The sequence below is a fragment of the Trematomus bernacchii genome, unplaced genomic scaffold (genome assembly GCF_902827165.1).
Source record: "Trematomus bernacchii unplaced genomic scaffold, fTreBer1.1, whole genome shotgun sequence".
Classification (NCBI taxonomy): domain Eukaryota; kingdom Metazoa; phylum Chordata; class Actinopteri; order Perciformes; family Nototheniidae; genus Trematomus; species Trematomus bernacchii.
In genome coordinates, this window is record NW_022987817.1 from 358,526 (window position 1) to 377,345 (window position 18,820).

General features: G+C 49.4%; 1 protein-coding gene across 1 annotated transcript in view; it reads right to left on the reverse strand.

Annotated features, from left to right (window-relative positions):
- Positions 1-18,820, reverse strand: part of LOC117498825 (ras GTPase-activating protein nGAP-like) — a gene marked incomplete in the record, with an annotated part of 75,364 nt that overhangs the window by 4,208 nt on the left and 52,336 nt on the right. The window contains 10 exon segments of the mRNA XM_034150969.1: positions 3,488-3,690; positions 3,937-4,068; positions 4,188-5,679; positions 6,231-6,403; positions 7,273-7,474; positions 8,040-8,279; positions 8,646-8,790; positions 14,762-14,900; positions 16,729-17,043; positions 18,521-18,763. Of these exon segments, the coding sequence (XP_034006860.1) occupies positions 3,488-3,690; positions 3,937-4,068; positions 4,188-5,679; positions 6,231-6,403; positions 7,273-7,474; positions 8,040-8,279; positions 8,646-8,790; positions 14,762-14,900; positions 16,729-17,043; positions 18,521-18,763 (3,284 nt within the window).

An 18,820-nucleotide genomic window follows, 5' to 3' on the forward strand; every position in this document is an offset into this window, starting at 1 on the left:
CAAAAACATTTTAGAACTTGTTTTAATGTCCTTTAATGGATATTTCATTACGACAGAATGTCCTGAAAATGTTCCTCAAGGTTTTGGAAAATAAAGTTCCCAAATGTTCCAAAAAATAGAATCAAAATGTTCCTAAAATGTTCTTAACGAATTCTAATAAATGTCAAAAGTTCCCTAAATGTTTTGTTCTAAAATAATTCCTCAAAAGCTCCATAAATGTTATGAAGACTCATTCAAAAAAGTTGTCTTCAAAGTATCCCTAACATTTTCCATCAAGTGCCCCAAGTGTAATTAAAACCTTCTCAAATGTTCCCAAAGATACCATCCAATCGTTCTTACATCTTTAGTTTTGTTCTAATGGTAAAATGAGATCCAGAAATTCAAAAATAAATAAATATGAATAATAAAAAAAGTTGAGCCTTGTATATATATCTGATCAAACTATAATAACAAATAAATAAAAGTTAATATTTTATCCGATCAGGCGTAGGATTCACGTGGGAAGGTTGCTTACGTAGTACAAAGCAAAAAAATAGGTACAGAAATGTTCCGACATTTTCCGATTCACAAAACATTGCGTACCGGTGAGGGAAGTGCGTACGGCACTCCCTACGCCTGTTTCCCTTTATAAATCACAATCGACTCGTAACGCCCATATTTGCCTATAAATAGTCAAAGAAACGCCCATCCATTCATTCATCCATCCATCCATCCATCCATCCATTCATCCATCCATCCATCCATCCATCCATCCATCCATCCATCCATCCATCCATCCATCCATCCATCCATCCATCCATCCATCCATCCATCCATCCATTCATCCATCCATCCATCCATCCATCCATTCATTCATTCATCCATCCATCCATCCATCTATCCATCCATCTATCTATCCATCCATCCATCCATCCATCCATCCATCCATCCATCCATATATCCATCCATTCATTCATCCATCCATCCATCCATCCATCCATTCCATCCATCCATTCATCCATCCATCCATCCATCCATCCATTCATCCATTCACATCCATCCATCCATCCATTCCATTCATTCATTCATCCATCCATCCATCCATCCATCCATCCATCCATCCATCCATCCATCCATCCATTCATTCATCCATCCATCCATCCATCCATCCATCATCCATTCATTCATCCATCCATCCATCCATTCACCATCCATCCATCCATCCATCCATCCATCCATCCATCCATTCATTCATCCATCCTCCATCCATCCATTCATACCATTCCATTCCATCCATCCATCCATCCATCCATCCATCCATCCATTCATCCATTCCATCCATCCATCCATTCATTCATCCATCCATCCATCCATCCATTCATTCATTCTGACTGACTGCATGAAGAAGATCAGGAAATGAGGACAGAACAGCTAAAACAGACATCTCACACCGTGTCAGATTTTGGTTATTTTGGGGAGGTTGAGATAAATCATATTGTTTGGTGGATGCAGTTTGAACCAGAGGAGCAGCATGGAGGTCGGATCGTCACCAACATAAATAAATAAGTGGTCCGAAAAAAGTTAATGACAACAAAAAGACACATAGCCTTCCTCAGGCAGTGTGTTTGTCCCGGGGACAGCAGACCCCCCCCCCTTGATGAGAAACTGTAAGAAATGATGGGGGAATCCCTCCGGAGTGTAGTCATGACGACTGGGTCTGAATGATTGTGTTGTATTTGGTGGTTTGTGTTCCAGCTGTCGATCAGCAACTATATATCCATAATCCACCAGTTAAAGGAAATACAATGTGTTGTGTTATATTAGCTGTTTACCACATATGGTGTTCTTAGTTTCCATACCTCCTGTGATTTACGAGCGACTTATCAAGTCTTGGCAAACGGCATAAAACACGATTAAACGTGATAGTATATAAAACCATGCTCGTATCTACAACCTATAGAAAAGCTAAACGGCGTCAGTTTAGACGTAATTCTGTCCTCCTGCTTACCGCATCATTTATGAGAAAACATTTCATAACATGAACACAACATATTCGAGGTGGTTTTAAATAACATATCCGTATTTATTTATTTCTCCAAGTGATGTGTTTGTGTGCACTGAGGAGTCTCAAACAAGCGTTTGTTTCATCATTTAAAGATTGGCTTTAATCAATGTTTGAAAATGAATTCTTCATATTTGATAAATGAGAGGTAACATTTTATTTATGGTATTATTTCCACATATTTCTCTCCATTCTTCCTTCTGCCAACGGTGTCGCAGTTTCTCCTCTCTCCCGTTTGTGTGCTTAGTGCGTACGCATGGGTTAGAGTTGCGTGAGGACGCACATTTTCCCCGTCAAGTAGTATTTTATAAATGAGGCCCAGTGTCCGAAATTGGTTAAATGTCCTTATCAGATATGAGTGTGTGCAGTGTGAGTGTGAGTGTGGTGTGTGTTGTGAGTGTGTGTGTGTGTGTGTGTGTGAGCGGTGTGTGTGAGTGTGCCGTGTGGTGGTGTGTGTGTGTGGGTGTGTGTGTGTGTGTGCGGTGTGTGTGTGTGTGTGTGTGTGTGTGTGTGGTGTGTGTGTGTGTGTGTGTGGTTTTTGTGTTGTGTGTGTGTGTGTGTGTGTGTGTGTGTGTGCGTGGTTTGTGGTGTGGTGTGTGTGTGTGTGTGTGTGTGTGTGTGTGTGGTGTGTGGGGGGGTGCGTGTGTGTGTGTGTGGTGTGTGTGTGTGTGTGTGGTGCGTGTGTGGTGTGTGTGGGTGTGTGTGTGTGTGTGGTGTGTGGTGTGTGTGGTGTGTGTGTGGTGTGGTTGTGTGGTGTGTGCGTGTCGTGTGCGTGGGTGTGGGTGGGTGTGTTATTGTGTGTGTGTGTGTGTGAGACGTGATGCGTGTGCGTGTGGTGGTGTGGGTGTGTGTGTGTGTGCCGTTGTGCGTGTGCGTGTGCGTGTGTGTGTGTGTTGTGTGTGCTGTGCGTGTGCGTGTGCGTGTGTGTGGTTGTAGTGCTGTGGACGTGATGAGTGGTGTGACGTGTGCGTGTGACGTGTGCGTGTGATGTGTGCGTGTGATGTGTGCGTGTGTGTGTGTGTGTGTGTGTGTGTGTGTGGTGGTGTGTGTGAGTGTTGGGTGTGTGTGTGTGTGTGTGTGAGTGTGTGGGTGTGTGTGTGTGTGTGTGTCTTCAAAGTATCCCTAACATTGTCCATCAAATGACCCGAAATGTAATTAAAACCTTCTCAAATGTTCCCAAAGAGACCATCCAATCGTTCTTAAATTGTTCCCAAATTGTCGTGAAAGAGTTTTGGAAAGGTCCAAACGTTTAGAGAACGTGAAAAACATCACGATCTCAGGACATACATCTCGTTCTGCCCTCAGGAGGACATACATCTCGTTCTGGAGTTTCAGGCGTGGCAGAAGTTTTGTTTCGATTACTCGGCGTTATCAGGCATCAGTAGCATGTATCGGTGCATTTGTTTCTCATGCCGCAGCAGCCCAGGCGGGTGGAGTCAGTCCTACCTGCAGATGATGCTCTTCATCTGGCTGTCCTTCTCCTCCTGCTGCCTCTTCAGCTTCTCCTCGCTGTCCTCCAGGCGCTGCTTGTAGTCCTGCAGGAGCTTCTGCATCTGCTGCTCCTGAGCCAGCAGCCGGCGCTCGTACTCCTCCAGGCGGCGCCCCGAGCCCCGCAGACGCTCCTTCAGACGAGAGATCTCCTGCTCGTACTGCAGGGAACACTCTCTGTTAGTCAATGGTCTGCTGCATGCAAGGTGACGTCAATAGGAGCAAGGCTTTACTTTGAAGAAACATGTATGTGAATTTCACATTTCTAGGTTTGCTATTTCAAAATCTGAATAAAAACCAAAAAAATGCTAAAAACTCAGTCGTTATCAGTGAGTGTGAGTGTGAATGTGGTGTGTGTGTGTGTGTGTGTGTGTGTGTGTGTGTGTGTGTGTGTGTGTGTGTGGTACCTTCTCGGTGTTCTTGCCCTCCTCCTTGCTCTTCTTCCCCTCCTCTTCCTCCTCTTCTTCTTCATATTGTCCGTTGTTCAGCACCCAGGCAGCCGTCCGCTCCACCGGAGACATCACCTCCACCGGAGACGCCTGGACATTCAATTAATTATATATTCTTTTTATAATAAATACATTACATCTGTGCCTCTGACTCCTGTGTCGTCAGTAGCGTTTCTTACATTAAAAAGCATTTCATTTTTTTTTGTTACCTCTTGTTGCGGCTGCTTGGCGGCGCTCCTCGGGGGCGGAGCTACGGTCACCGGTTCCCGGGGGGCGTGTCCTGTCGTGGGGGCGAGTCCTGGCGTGGGGACGTGTCCTGTTGTGGGGGCGTGTCCTATCTGGGGGGCGTGTCCTGTCGTGGGGGCGTGTCCTATCTGGGGGGCGTGTCCTGTCGTGGGGGTTGGCTCTGTGTTGGGGCTGCTGCGTAGTGGTTGGCTGTGTGGGAGCGAGCGTGGCGTCCTGGCTCCGCCCCCTCCTCTGCTCTGCTCCACCTTCACAATATGGGCGGTGCCAGCTGTGGTGCTCTGACGGGGGATAGCGACGGCCAATGGGAGGTCAGAGGGCTGAGGAGGGGCGTGTCTTCTCGGCGTTGAACCCCCGCCCCTCGACCCCGATTCGTCCAGGCTGCTGCAGTTCGAGGGGGCTCGACCTTTGACCCCCGCCTGGCTGCCCAGGTCGTCCGAGGTGCGGCTGTTGTGAGAACTCTCCGTGCTGAGGTTCTCTGAGCTGGAGTCCTGGAGCTGAGAGTGGGCGGAGCGAGAGGACAGGCTGTGGGCGGGGCCACTCAGAATATGGACAGGGTTAATAGGGTTACCCAGAATATGGGCGGGGTTACTCTGGTTACTCATATTGTGGGCGGGGCTACTCATGTTGTGGGCAGGGTTACAAAGAACGTGGGCGGGGTTACTCTGATTACTCATATTGTGGGCGGGGCTACTCATGTTGTGGGCGGGGTTACTCTGATTACTCATATTGTGGGCGGGACTATTCAGACTGTGGGCGGGATTAATAGGGTTACCCAGAATATGGGCGAGGTTACTTGTGTTGTGGGCAGGGCTACTCATGTTGTGGGCAGGGTTACAAAGAACGTGGGCGGGGTTAATAGGGTTACCCAGAATGTGGGCGGCGTTACTTGTGTTGTGGGCGGGGCTACTCATGTTGTGGGCGGGGTTAATAGGGTTACCCAGAATGTGGGCGGCGTTACTTGTATTGTGGGCAGGGCTACTTGTGTTGTGGGCAGGATTACAAACACTGTGGGCGGGGCTAACCAGAATGTGGGCGGGGCTACTCAGACTGTGGGCGGGGCTACTCAGGTTCCCCTGGTTGCCCGGGTTACTGAGGTGGTACACAGGGTTCTGGAAGCTGATTGGCTGCAGGCTGCGCGGATGATGATGGTTGATTGACGGGTGAAACGGCCTCCTGGCCTGCGGCGCGCTCTGCGGCTGAGCCTCTCTGGGCGGGGCTTTGATCGGGGGGTGAGCGAGGAGGGGGGCGTGTCCTATGGAGGCCTGCGAGCCCCCCCCCCTGCTGAGGCGGTTTGGGGGGGGGTCCAGGTCCTGCAGGTCCACCAGGGAGATGCTGCGTCCGCCCGGCAACAGAAGAAGATCTCCATCCTCTGGGTCTGAGAAACTGCTGCTTGGGGGGGGGCGACCCTCCATCAGATCAGAGACAGTAAGCTGCAGGGGGGGGGGGTCCCTTCGACTGCGACAGAGAAGAGAGGGAGGTCAGAGGTTAACCTATCTGTAGTTGAAGGTCTCCTATTATACTATTTGTAGGCATATATTATAGTTCTTAGATATATAAAAACATGTCTATGAAGTGTTTTGCTCAAAATACCAAACAGATCATTCTAGGGCTGATATCAGAGTCACATGATACCAAAGGTATCCCAACTGTAGCTGTGAACATGACAGGATGTATGATTACCTTGAAGAGCATCAGGACTGTTTGAGGCATATGATAGCTATGTGATTAACATGTTGATTCAGCCTCTATGGAGAGAGACATATGACAAGCATGCTCATTTCTGACGTGGAGCTAATCTGAAGTAAACATTGAATACTGCTTTCTATTCCTCCATCTTGTGACTGTGTAACTCCCTCTCTTGGATATCAGCATGTGAAGGACACTGTTCAGGAACTAGTTGATGCTCTGTATGTGATGACTACTTCCATTCTGGAGAGGATCACAGATACATGGATCCTGAGATTGAAGCTCAAGCCGGGGACCAGTGAGAGTTCTCAAACAGTTACCTGTCGTTGGGGTCCTCAAAGATGCGCTGCAGGCCGGAGGAGAGGCTGCCGCTCAGGTTGCCTGAGTTCTGGTCCTGGAAGCGTCTGATCGGCTGCTGAGGCACAGGAGAGGCCAGGCAGCGGGAAATATCTCCCAGAATCCTCGGCAGCGGGCCCAGCTTCGCTACGGTGGCCTGCAGGAAGGAATTTTCACCCTGGGGTCGTCGAGTGTTTGTGTGTGTGTGTGTGTGTGTGTGCATGTGTGTGTGTGTGTGTGTGTGTGTGTGTGTGTGTGTGTGTGTGTGTGGAAGCACCAGGATGCATTGGTGGTGGAGGGACAGCGGAACAGAGAGTCGGCCAGACAGGAAGTGAACAGGAGGAGGGAAAGAAAAAACATAAGGGGAAACTTCATGGAAAATCAAAAACTACAACGACATGCTTCTACTGAACAAAAACACAGCAGGGGGGGACGGGGAGGGGGGAGGGGTTAGGAGGGGGGACCGGTTAGGAGGAGGACGGGTTAGGAGGGGGGAGGGAGTAGGAGGGGGGACGGGGTTAGGAGGGGGGACAGGGTAGGAAAGGGGGATAGGGTAGGAGGGGGGACGGGTTAGGAGGGGGGCAGTTTAGGAGTGGGGAAGGGTTAGGAGGGGGGACGGGGCAGGAGGGGGGACGGGTTAGGAGGGGGGACGGGTCAGGAGGGGGGACGGGGTAGGAGGGGGGACAGGTTAGGAGGGGGGGCGGGTTAGGGAGGGGGGACAGGTTAGGAGGGGGGACGGGGTAGGAGGGGGGCAGCCTAGGAGTGGGGACGGGTTAGGAGGGGGGACGGGTTAGGAGGGGGGACGGGTTAGGACGGGGGACATGCTGTGAAGTTTAGCGAGGCAGCGTTAATGTGGTGAGATGAACTGAGGTGCTGCATACATGTTACATCACACACACACACACACACACACACACACTGACGAGCAACACACACACACACACACACACACACACTGACGAGCAACACACACACACACAGACGAGCAACACACACACACACACACACACACACACACACACTGACCTTGTCCAGCTGGGACACCACCTCCCACAGCAGCCCGTGCAGCACCGACAGCTCTCTTCCGAGGTCGATGTACCCCTCGAACCCCGGCGTGTTGGACAGCGTCTCGGGGTTAGAGATCTCCGACAGGAAACGTATCATCCCCGCCCACTCGTGCTCCAGGAAGTCGTTCATGAAGGCCATGTACTCCTCCTTGTTTCCAAACCTACACACACACACACACACACACACACACACCACACACACCACACACACACACCACACACACACACACACACACACACCACACACACCACACACACACACACACACACACACACCACACACACACACACACACACACACACACACACACACACACACACACACACACACACACACACACACACACACACACACACTTCATTATCCTACCTCCTATGTCTTAAAGGTCTCAGATATATTCAGAGCCTGTCTCTGATTGGCTGAAACACCAAACAGATCATTGCAGCATTACCCATAATCCCCTCTGTTTCAGCCCTGTTTCCAAAGTGCTGATTCTCTGTCTGTTACTTTAGATGAAAATAAGGAGCCCCTCCCCACGCCCCTCTGAGAGACATTTGGTTACAAAGAACTCAATGGTGCTCTAGGAGGAGATTCAGGTGATAAGGGGGGGGGGGGGGTTACCTTGGTTGCTGATTGGCTAATGGTTACACAAGACAAAACATCGTACAACATAAGTTGAGATAAATAGCATATGTTGACAATAGCTTAATTGCAGACGGACTCACTTGGTGAAGTTGGCGAGGTTCTGGATGACCTTAGCGATGAGGGTGAGGGTGCGCGAGGTGCGGTCGTCGGGGTACTCCTGCATCAGGCCGAACAGAGAGGGAGACATGATGGCGGGACACAGGAAGCGGAGGAAGAGCGAGGCGCTGATCAGACGCTGGCTGATGTCCTGCTGGTGGCCGCGCGCCTCACACTGCTGCCGCCACGAAGAGAACACCTCCTTCAGCTCCCGAGGGAACACACTGAGGAGACAAGGAGAGGAAACACACTGAGGAAACACACTGAGGAGACAAGGAGACAAAGAGCACACTGAGAGAGACACACTGAGGAGACATGGAGAGGGAACACACTGAGGAGACAAGGAGACAAAGAGCACACTGAGAGAGACACACTGAGGAGACATGGAGAGGGAACACACTGAGGAGACAAGGAGACAAAGAGCACACTGAGGAGACAAGGAGAGGAAACACACTGAGAGAGACACACTGAGAGAGACACAGAGCACACACACACTGAGAGAGACACACTGAGGAGACAAGGAGACAAAGAGCAGAGTGTGTGTGTGTGTGTGTGTGTGTGTGTGTGTGTGTGTGTGTGTGTGTGTGTACCAGTATGAGTTGATGATCTTGCAGAAGGCCAGCTCGCAGCACATCTTCAGGTTGCTCTGATGTTCAGCGAGTTCAGAGCTGCTGCAGCGACTCGGATCCACCTCACACACCTCGTCTGACTCATAGAGAGCCCTGATGAACTCCCCTACACACACACACACACACACACACACACACACACACACACACACACACACACACACACACACACACACACACACACACACACACACACACACACACACAGAGATTTTAAATACGTCTCACTGGCGTACTCCTGGACGCTGAAGATTTATACAGTTGCTTAATAGTCTCTCCAACGAGTCGCTCTAACAACGAGTCTCTCTAACAACGAGTCACTCTAACAACGAGTCACTCTAACGAGTCACTCTAACAACGAGTCGCTCTAACAACGAGTCGCTCTAACAACGAGTCGCTCTAACAACGAGTCGCTCTAACGAGTCACTCTAACAACGAGTCGCTCTAACGAGTCACTCTAACAACGAGTCGCTCTAACGAGTCGCTCTAACGAGTCACTCTAACAACGAGTCACTCTAACGAGTCACTCTAACGAGTCACTCTAACAACGAGTCGCTCTAACAACGAGTCGCTCTAACAACGAGTCGCTCTAACAACGAGTCGCTCTAACAACGAGTCGCTCTAACAACGAGTCACTCTAACAACGAGTCACTCTAACGAGTCACTCTAACAACGAGTCGCTCTAACGAGTCGCTCTAACGAGTCACTCTAACAACGAGTCACTCTAACAACGAGTCACTCTAACGAGTCACTCTAACAACGAGTCGCTCTAACGAGTCACTCTAACAACGAGTCGCTCTAACGAGTCACTCTAACAACGAGTCGCTCTAACGAGTCGCTCTAACGAGTCTCTCTAACAACGAGTCTCTCTAACAACGAGTCTCTCTAACGAGTCGCTCTAACGAGTCACTCTAACAACGAGTCGCTCTAACGAGTCGCTCTAACGAGTCTCTCTAACAACGAGTCTCTCTAACGAGTCTCTCTAACAACGAGTCGCTCTAACGAGTCGCTCTAACGAGTCACTCTAACAACGAGTCGCTCTAACGAGTCTCTCTAACAACGAGTCTCTCTAACGAGTCTCTCTAACAACGAGTCTCTCTAACGAGTCGCTCTAACGAGTCTCTCTAACAACGAGTCTCTCTAACGAGTCTCTCTAACAACGAGTCGCTCTAACGAGTCGCTCTAACGAGTCTCTCTAACAACGAGTCACTCTAACGAGTCGCTCTAACGAGTCACTCTAACAACGAGTCGCTCTAACGAGTCTCTCTAACGAGTCTCTCTAACAACGAATCTCTCTAACGAGTCTCTCTAACAACGAGTCTCTCTAACGAGTCTCTCTAACAACGAGTCTCTCTAACGAGTCTCTCTAACAACGAATCTCTCTAACGAGTCTCTCTAACAACGAGTCTCTCTAACGAGTCTCTCTAACGAGTCTCTCTAACAACGAGTCGCTCTAACGAGTCACTCTAACGAGTCGCTCTAACGAGTCGCTCTAACGAGTCGCTCTAACGAGTCTCTCTAACAACGAGTCTCTCTTAACGAGTCACTCTAACGAGTCGCTCTAAACGAGTCACTCTAACGAGTCGCTCTAACGAGTCGCTCTAACGAGTCACTCTAACAACGAGTCGCTCTAACGAGTCACTCTAACGAGTCGCTCTAACGAGTCGCTCTAACGAGTCTCTCTAACAACGAGTCTCTCTAACGAGTCGCTCTAACGAGTCACTCTAACAACGAGTCTCTCTAACGAGTCTCTCTCACAACGAGTCTCTCTAACGAGTCTCTCTAAACGAGTCTCTCTAACAACGGTCTCTCTAACGAGTCTCTCTAACAACGAGTCTCTCATAACAACGGTCTCTCTAACAACGAGTCTCTCTAACGAGTCTCTCTAACGAGTCTCTCTAACAACGAGTCTCTCTAACGAAGTCTCTCTACCACGAGTCGCTCTAAACGATCTCTAACGAGTCTCTCTAACAACGAGGCTCTCTAACAACGAGTCTCTCTAACGAGTCTCTAACGAGTCTCTCTAACAACAGAGTCTCTCTCACGAGTCTCTCTAACGAGTCTCTCTAACAACGAGTCTCTCTAACGAGTCTCTCTAACGAGTCTCTCTAACAACGAGTCTCTCTAACGAGTCTCTAACGAGTCTCTCTAACAAACGAGTCTCTCTAACGAGTCCTCTCTAACAACGAGTCTCTCTAACGAGTCTCTAACGAGTCTCTCTAACAACGAGTCTCTCTAACGAGTCTCTCTAACAACGAGTCTCTCTAACGAGTCTCTCTAACGAGTCTCTCTAACGAGTCTCTCTAACAACGAGTCGCTCTAACGAGTCACTCTAACAACGAGTCGCTCTAACGAGTCACTCTAACAACGAGTCTCTCTAACGGAGTCTCTCTAACAACGAGTCTCTCTAACAAGTCTCTCTAACAACGAGTCTCTCTAACGAGTCTCTCTAACAACGAGTCTCTCTAACGAGTCTCTCTAACGAGTCTCTCTAACAACGAGTCTCTCTAACGAGTCTCTCTAACGAGGCTCTCTAACAACGAGTCTCTCTAACGAGTCTCTCTAACAACGAGTCTCTCTAACGAGTCTCTCTAACAACGAGTCTCTCTAACGAGTCTCTCTAACGAGTCTCTCTAACAACGAGTCGCTCTAACGAGTCGCTCTAACGAGTCGCTCTAACGAGTCGCTCTAACGAGTCTCTCTAACAACGAGTCACTCTAACGAGTCACTCTAACGAGTCGCTCTAACGAGTCACTCTAACGAGTCGCTCTAACGAGTCGCTCTAACGAGTCTCTCTAACAACGAGTCGCTCTAACGAGTCACTCTAACGAGTCGCTCTAACGAGTCGCTCTAACGAGTCCTCTCTAACAACGAGTCTCTCTAACGAGTCTCTCTAACAACGAGTCGCTCTAACGAGTCACTCTAAAACGAGTCTCTCTAACGAGTCTCTCTAACAACGAGTCTCTCTAACGAGTCTCTCTAACGAGTCTCTCTAACAACGAGTCTCTCTAACGAGTCTCTCTAACACGAGTCTCTCTAACAACGAGTCTCTCTAACAACGAGTCTCTCTAACGAGTCTCTCTAACAACGAGTCGCTCTAACGAGTCACTCTAACAACGAGTCGCTCTAACGAGTCACTCTAACAACGAGTCTCTCTAACGAGTCTCTCTAACAACGAGTCTCTCTAACGAGTCTCTCTAACAACGAGTCTCTCTAACGAGTCTCTCTAACAACGAGTCTCTCTAACGAGTCTCTCTAACGAGTCTCTCTAACAACGAGTCTCTCTAACGAGTCTCTCTAACGAGTCTCTCTAACAACGAGTCTCTCTAACGAGTCTCTCTAACAACGAGTCTCTCTAACGAGTCTCTAACGAGTCTCTCTAACAACGAGTCTCTCTAACGAGTCTCTCTAACAACGAGTCTCTCTAACGAGTCTCTCTAACGAGTCTCTCTAACGAGTCTCTCTAACAACGAGTCGCTCTAACGAGTCACTCTAACAACGAGTCGCTCTAACGAGTCACTCTAACAACGAGTCTCTCTAACGAGTCTCTCTAACAACGAGTCTCTCTAACGAGTCTCTCTAACAACGAGTCTCTCTAACGAGTCTCTCTAACAACGAGTCTCTCTAACGAGTCTCTCTAACGAGTCTCTCTAACAACGAGTCTCTCTAACGAGTCTCTCTAACGAGTCTCTCTAACAACGAGTCTCTCTAACGAGTCTCTCTAACAACGAATCTCTCTAACGAGTCTCTCTAACAACGAGTCTCTCTAACGAGTCTCTCTAACGAGTCTCTCTAACAACGAGTCGCTCTAACGAGTCACTCTAACGAGTCGCTCTAACGAGTCGCTCTAACGAGTCGCTCTAACGAGTCTCTCTAACAACGAGTCTCTCTAACGAGTCACTCTAACGAGTCGCTCTAACGAGTCACTCTAACGAGTCGCTCTAACGAGTCGCTCTAACGAGTCTCTCTAACAACGAGTCGCTCTAACGAGTCACTCTAACGAGTCGCTCTAACGAGTCGCTCTAACGAGTCTCTCTAACAACGAGTCTCTCTAACGAGTCTCTCTAACAACGAGTCGCTCTAACGAGTCACTCTAACAACGAGTCTCTCTAACGAGTCTCTCTAACAACGAGTCTCTCTAACGAGTCTCTCTAACGAGTCTCTCTAACAACGAGTCTCTCTAACGAGTCTCTCTAACAACGAGTCTCTCTAACAACGAGTCTCTCTAACAACGAGTCTCTCTAACGAGTCTCTCTAACAACGAGTCGCTCTAACGAGTCACTCTAACAACGAGTCGCTCTAACGAGTCACTCTAACAACGAGTCTCTCTAACGAGTCTCTCTAACAACGAGTCTCTCTAACGAGTCTCTCTAACAACGAGTCTCTCTAACGAGTCTCTCTAACAACGAGTCTCTCTAACGAGTCTCTCTAACGAGTCTCTCTAACAACGAGTCTCTCTAACGAGTCTCTCTAACAACGAGTCTCTCTAACAACGAGTCTCTCTAACGAGTCGCTCTAACGAGTCGCTCTAACAACGAGTCGCTCTAACGAGTCGCTCTAACGAGTCGCTCTAACGAGTACATCTACAATGAGTCCTGTCTAAATAGAACACAGCAGAGCGGTTTCTATTTCCAGACGCAGAACTATAAATACAAGAGGAATGTTTGTGCTGCTGCTAATAATAGCCTGAGTTATGAAGCCTGGTGGCAGCACGTCTCCTGGGTCTGTCTTCTCTCAGGAGATTTCAACTCTGAGATGTTTTCAGTTCATTCAAACAGGAGGAGAGAAGACATCATGAGATCTCATTTTAGTCCCTAAAAATAATGAACAAAGACTTTAAATCTGATGAAAGGTCGACGTGAAGAAGCCGAAATAAACCCAAACGTTCCTCATGAAGAACCATCTCCAGCAGAGACCAGGGGACACTAAAGAGTGGCGCACACAGCTGGGAGACCAGGGGACACTAAAGAGTGACGCACACAGCTGGGAGACCAGGGGACACTAAATAGTGACGCACACAGCTGGGAGACCAGGGGACACTAAAGAGTGGCGCACACAGCTGGGAGACCAGGGGACACTAAAGAGTGGCGCACACAGCTGGGAGACCAGGGGACACTAAAGAGTGACGCACACAGCTGGGAGACCAGGGGACACTAAAGAGTGACGCACACAGCTGGGAGACCAGGGGACACTAAAGAGTGACGCACACAGCTGGGAGACCAGGGGACACTAAAGAGTGACGCACACAGCTGGGAGACCAGGGGACACTAAAGAGATGACGCACACAGATGGGAGACCAGGGGACACTAAAGAGTGACGCACACAGCTGGGAGACCAGGGGACACTAAAGAGTGACGCACACAGCTGGGAGACCAGGGGGACACTAAAAGTGACGCACACAGCTGGGAGACCAGGGGACACTAAAGAGTGACGCACACAGCTGGGAGACCAGGGGACACTAAAGAGTGACGCACACAGCTGGGAGACCAGGGGACACTAAAGAGTGACGCACACAGCTGGGAGACCAGGGGACACTAAAGAGTGACGCACACAGCTGGGAGACCAGGGGACACTAAAGAGTGGCGCACACAGCTGGGAGACCAGGGGACACTAAAGAGTGGCGCACACAGCTGGGAGACCAGGGGACACTAAAGAGTGGCGCACACAGCTGGGAGACCAGGGGACACTAAAGAGTGGCGCACACAGCTGGGAGACCAGGGGACACTAAAGAGTGGCGCACACAGCTGGGAGACCAGGGGACACTAAAGAGTGGCGCACACAGCTGGGAGACCAGGGGACACTAAAGAGTGGCGCACACAGCTGGGAGACCAGGGGACACTAAAGAGTGACGCACACAGCTGGGAGACCAGGGGACACTAAAGAGTGGCGCACACAGCTGGGAGACCAGGGGACACTAAAGAGTGGCGCACACAGCTTGGAGACCAGGGGACACTAAAGAGTGACGCACACAGCTGGGAGACCAGGGGACACTAAAGAGTGACGCACACAGCTGGGAGACCAGGGGACACTAAAGAGTGGCGCACACAGCTGGACTGCGTGTTGGAGGCGGATCTCACCGAGCGCGTCGTGGAGGTACTTCTGTCCCGCCAGCTTCAGGAACTCCTCGATGGACTTGGTGGCGAGCGTGTTCTCCCTGAAGATCAGAACGTCTGCACAGCGGTCCACCTCCGCCATCACCAGGTCAGTGAGGAAGTCCTGAGGAAGAGGAGGAGGAGCAGGAGGAAGGCTTTATTATCTTAGAGAACATTCTAGGTTTACTCTCTGAGATTTTTTTACATTTCTGATTGAATTATCTCAGAATTCGTACATTTCTTATAATTTAATGCAAAAAAATGATCCCCTCCCGCTGCTCTTAAATAATTAATTTCTGCCCCATAAGAGTACCAGAGCCCCTCCTCTGATACCCCTTTCACACCAACGCGGTTCCAGGGCCGGTTCGGAGCTGGAGCTTGAAAAGCACCGGTTTTTCCTGTTCACACCGCAGCGGAGCAGCCTCTAAGCTCCGAAACCCGGTTCGTTTCGAGCACCAAAAAGTTGTCCGTCTAGAAGCAAGAACCGCTTACGTCACGCTTACGTCGGAGGGGGGCGAGATTAACCTGAGCTAACAGTTAAGGCGAGTACGGCAAATAAAAGTTGTAACAAGCAGTAGTGCTGAGCAAAGTGACTAGAACGCAACCACACACTTGTAAAAAAAAAACACACTTTATAAAGCCAGGCAACACTAACCAGGCTTCGTGTGATTCTGTTTATTTGTACCTTACTTTGACCATCCGTTCGCTGTTATTGGTCATTGTGGAGAGCAGGCAGACGTTTGTTATTATAGCAGCTATCGGATGGAATCAATACATGGGCTGCACAGGTTGTCATGTCCGACTATCACAAGTAGAATCATAATGAAAAATACGCCGGTAAAAAGTGCCTGTAGAAAACGGCTTAGCAAGTAGTCAGTTTAGCTTCGGTTGCTATGCTAACATCACCCATGTTATACCAGAGAAACTTTCATAACAGCGTTGTGATGCCAAACAGCGTCAATTCAGACTGACACACATTCACTTAAGGGGAACTGGGGATATGTATCAGCTGCTTGTGTGACAGTCAGACAGTGAATACTTTAGAGCCGTGTGAGCTAACCCGGAGCTAACGGGAGAATACACTCCCGTTGAAGAGCAGCCAGCACTGCAGCGGTCGCTAAATGAAACACATTAATAAACAATGAACCACGGCACTCTGGAGAAAAGTATAAGGTTGGAGAAGTCGTTATTTAATTTAATCTGGCTTCGTATGATTAAAAGCAACACGATCATCGACCCGACGCAGTCCCCCCCCCGTTGTTGTTGTTGTTGTTGTTGTTGTTGTGAGCTCCGTTGGGGAGAAAATCAGCGATGTAAACGGTGACGTGGGCTCTGAGCGGTGTGAACAGAGCGGGAGCTGAACCGAAGAACCGGTTCTGAACCAGAAAAGCTCTGGAGGAGCTAGAACGGGAAAAGCCTTGGTGTGAAAGGCGTATGATTGGCTGCTGACCCTAAAATTGACAGAGCCCCTCCTCTGAGAGCAGGCTCCTGATTGGACCCTAACAGAATCTGAGCCCCTCCTCTGATTGGCTGCTGACCCTAAAAGTGACTGTGCCCCTCCTCTGATTGGCTGCTGACCCTAAAAGTGACTGTGCCCCTCCTCTGATTGGCTGCTGACCCTAAAAGTGACTGTGCCCCTCCTCTGATTGGACCCGGATAGTAACTGAGCCCCTCCTCTGATTGGCTGCTGACCCCCACTCCCCTCCCCTGATTGGCTGCTGACCTTTGGACTCCCCCCTCCCCTGATTGGCTGCTGCCCCCCCCCTCCCGTCCCCTGATTGGCTGCTGACCTTTGGACTCCCCCGTCCCCTGATTGGCTGCCGACCCCCCCTCCCCTCCCCTGATTGGCTGCTGACCCCCCCTCCCCTCCCCTGATTGGCTGCTGACCTTTGGACTCCCCCCTCCCCTGATTGGCTGCCGACCCCCCTCCCCTCCCCTGATTGGCTGCTGACCTTGGCCCTCCCGGTGCTCTGCAGGATGTGCACCAGCGCGCTGCTCATCTCCTCCTTGTTCCTGACGCTGATCACCGGCTCCAGCACGGAGCACAGCATGGAGTAGTTGTTGGTGATGAACTCAGCGAACTCCTTGTACTGCTCCATGGGGAGGATGCTGACGCTCTGGTAGCGGGACTTGATCCGGATGGACGGCCCCCCCCCACCCCTGGCCTTGCTGACGGGGGTGGGGGTGCTGACGGGGTACCAGCGCTCCACGAACTGACGCCCCGTCACGCCGGACACCGGGATGTTCACCAGACCCACGTAGTTGTTCTGCAAATCAAATCAGAATCAGGTTTATCACCAGGTAGATCCGGGGGGTCCGAGAGCTGGGCCGCTCACTAGAAGAATATCGCCTCGTAAGCTCTGTTATAAGTTAGCAAAATCAATCACATGTAGGTCAATGATGCTTGTGAGTGTTAGCAGCTCATCCCTCACAACAGATCCTCAGAGGGATTATAATAAGAGGAAATAGGGAGGGTATATTTCAAGCTTGTTGTGAAAATAAGTTATTGGGCTTTTTTCTTATCAACTAAGATTTGTTAGAAAATGTTTCCAACTTTAATCGACTGAATTTATTTGAAAAGTGGTCTCATTAACACATGAATACTACTGTGTCATATATATATATATATATCTGATCCATTTATATAAAAACCTGTCTGAAAATCAGCTGATCAGATTTACGTATCTTTGCAATATTAAACACTGTTAATATTTACATGAACTCTCTCACCATCTATGTTTCCTGTAGATATGTAATTGCTCTTCTTACTGCACTGTTAGTGTACAGTTTTATTATGCTGCTGCTGAGTTTATTCTATTTTTCCTATACTATTTCCTTCAGGATAAATAAAGTCCTATCTCTGGGCTCCACTAACAGACGAGTAGACTAACGTTCTAGCGGGGCAACAGAGCGGAGCAGTGATGACGTGTGTCTGTAGTCCCACCCTGAAGGAAGCTGCTGGTTCCCTCGTCTCAGAGCCAACGGGGTTTCTCCAGAGGATTTAGGAATATTATAAAAAATAAGATCTGTGGAAAACTAACCTGTTTGATAAATGCACGTTTTGTTCAGCCGGATAATCTCCACACGTCTACCCTACTTTTATAATGTTTGAATCATAAATCTAAAGTCCAGAAGCTAAATGCTAACGTTATGCTATAAAGGAACTACAGCCGAGTCCAGCAGCACGACTTCAACGTCACGCCAACTTCAAGGAAACCTATCATGCTATATTTAAATGACGTACAAAAGTGCATTTTGCATGACAGATCCCCTTTAAGATCCATATTCAAACACACAGATTCTAAATGGTACGAGTTGAAGCGTTTGTTTGAACAGTTAGCAGGAGGCAGGTACTTGCTTTCAAGCAGAACAGGGCTAACTAACTTAGAGGAGTGTTCACGTGTTCGGCGTAATGACGTACAACGTCCACGACTTCTGTAGTCCTATTCAGCCACTTGGTAACAACCATCGCTTCTCAGACACGTCAACTCTTCAGAAATCACCAGTGGGGTCACTGCTGATGGATTTAATGTCCTAGAACAAAACGTGATCCGTCTCTTCAATGTGTCTCAACCACAGACCTTATTTACAGATATTTTCAAACATCCTATGGAGAGATCCCATTGGCTCTGAGACCAGGGAACAGGAAGTGGAGAAATGCTGACTCACTTCCTGGTTTTAGGACTCATTCCTGCACCTCTCTATAGAGGATTAAAATATATTTGAGGTAGGAAGGTGCCTGACCTTCTTCTTCTTCTTCTTGTCATGGTCTCGGTACACGTGCACGGTGATGCTGTGGAGAGCCGGGAGGCCGCTGAAGTCGAAGTGTTCGCCCCAGAAGAGGCTCTCGTTGCGGGGCTTGCTGGTGGTGCGAGCGTAGAGAACGTCGTCCAGACACAGCTCGCAGAAATACTTCTTCTTCGGAGGAAGGTCTTTAGCCTCGATGATCCACAGACGCAGCATGTTGTCCGCCCGGCGACAGTTATCCTGAGAGAGAGAGAGAGAGAGAGGGGGGGGAGAGAGAGAGGGAGAAGGGGGGGGGGA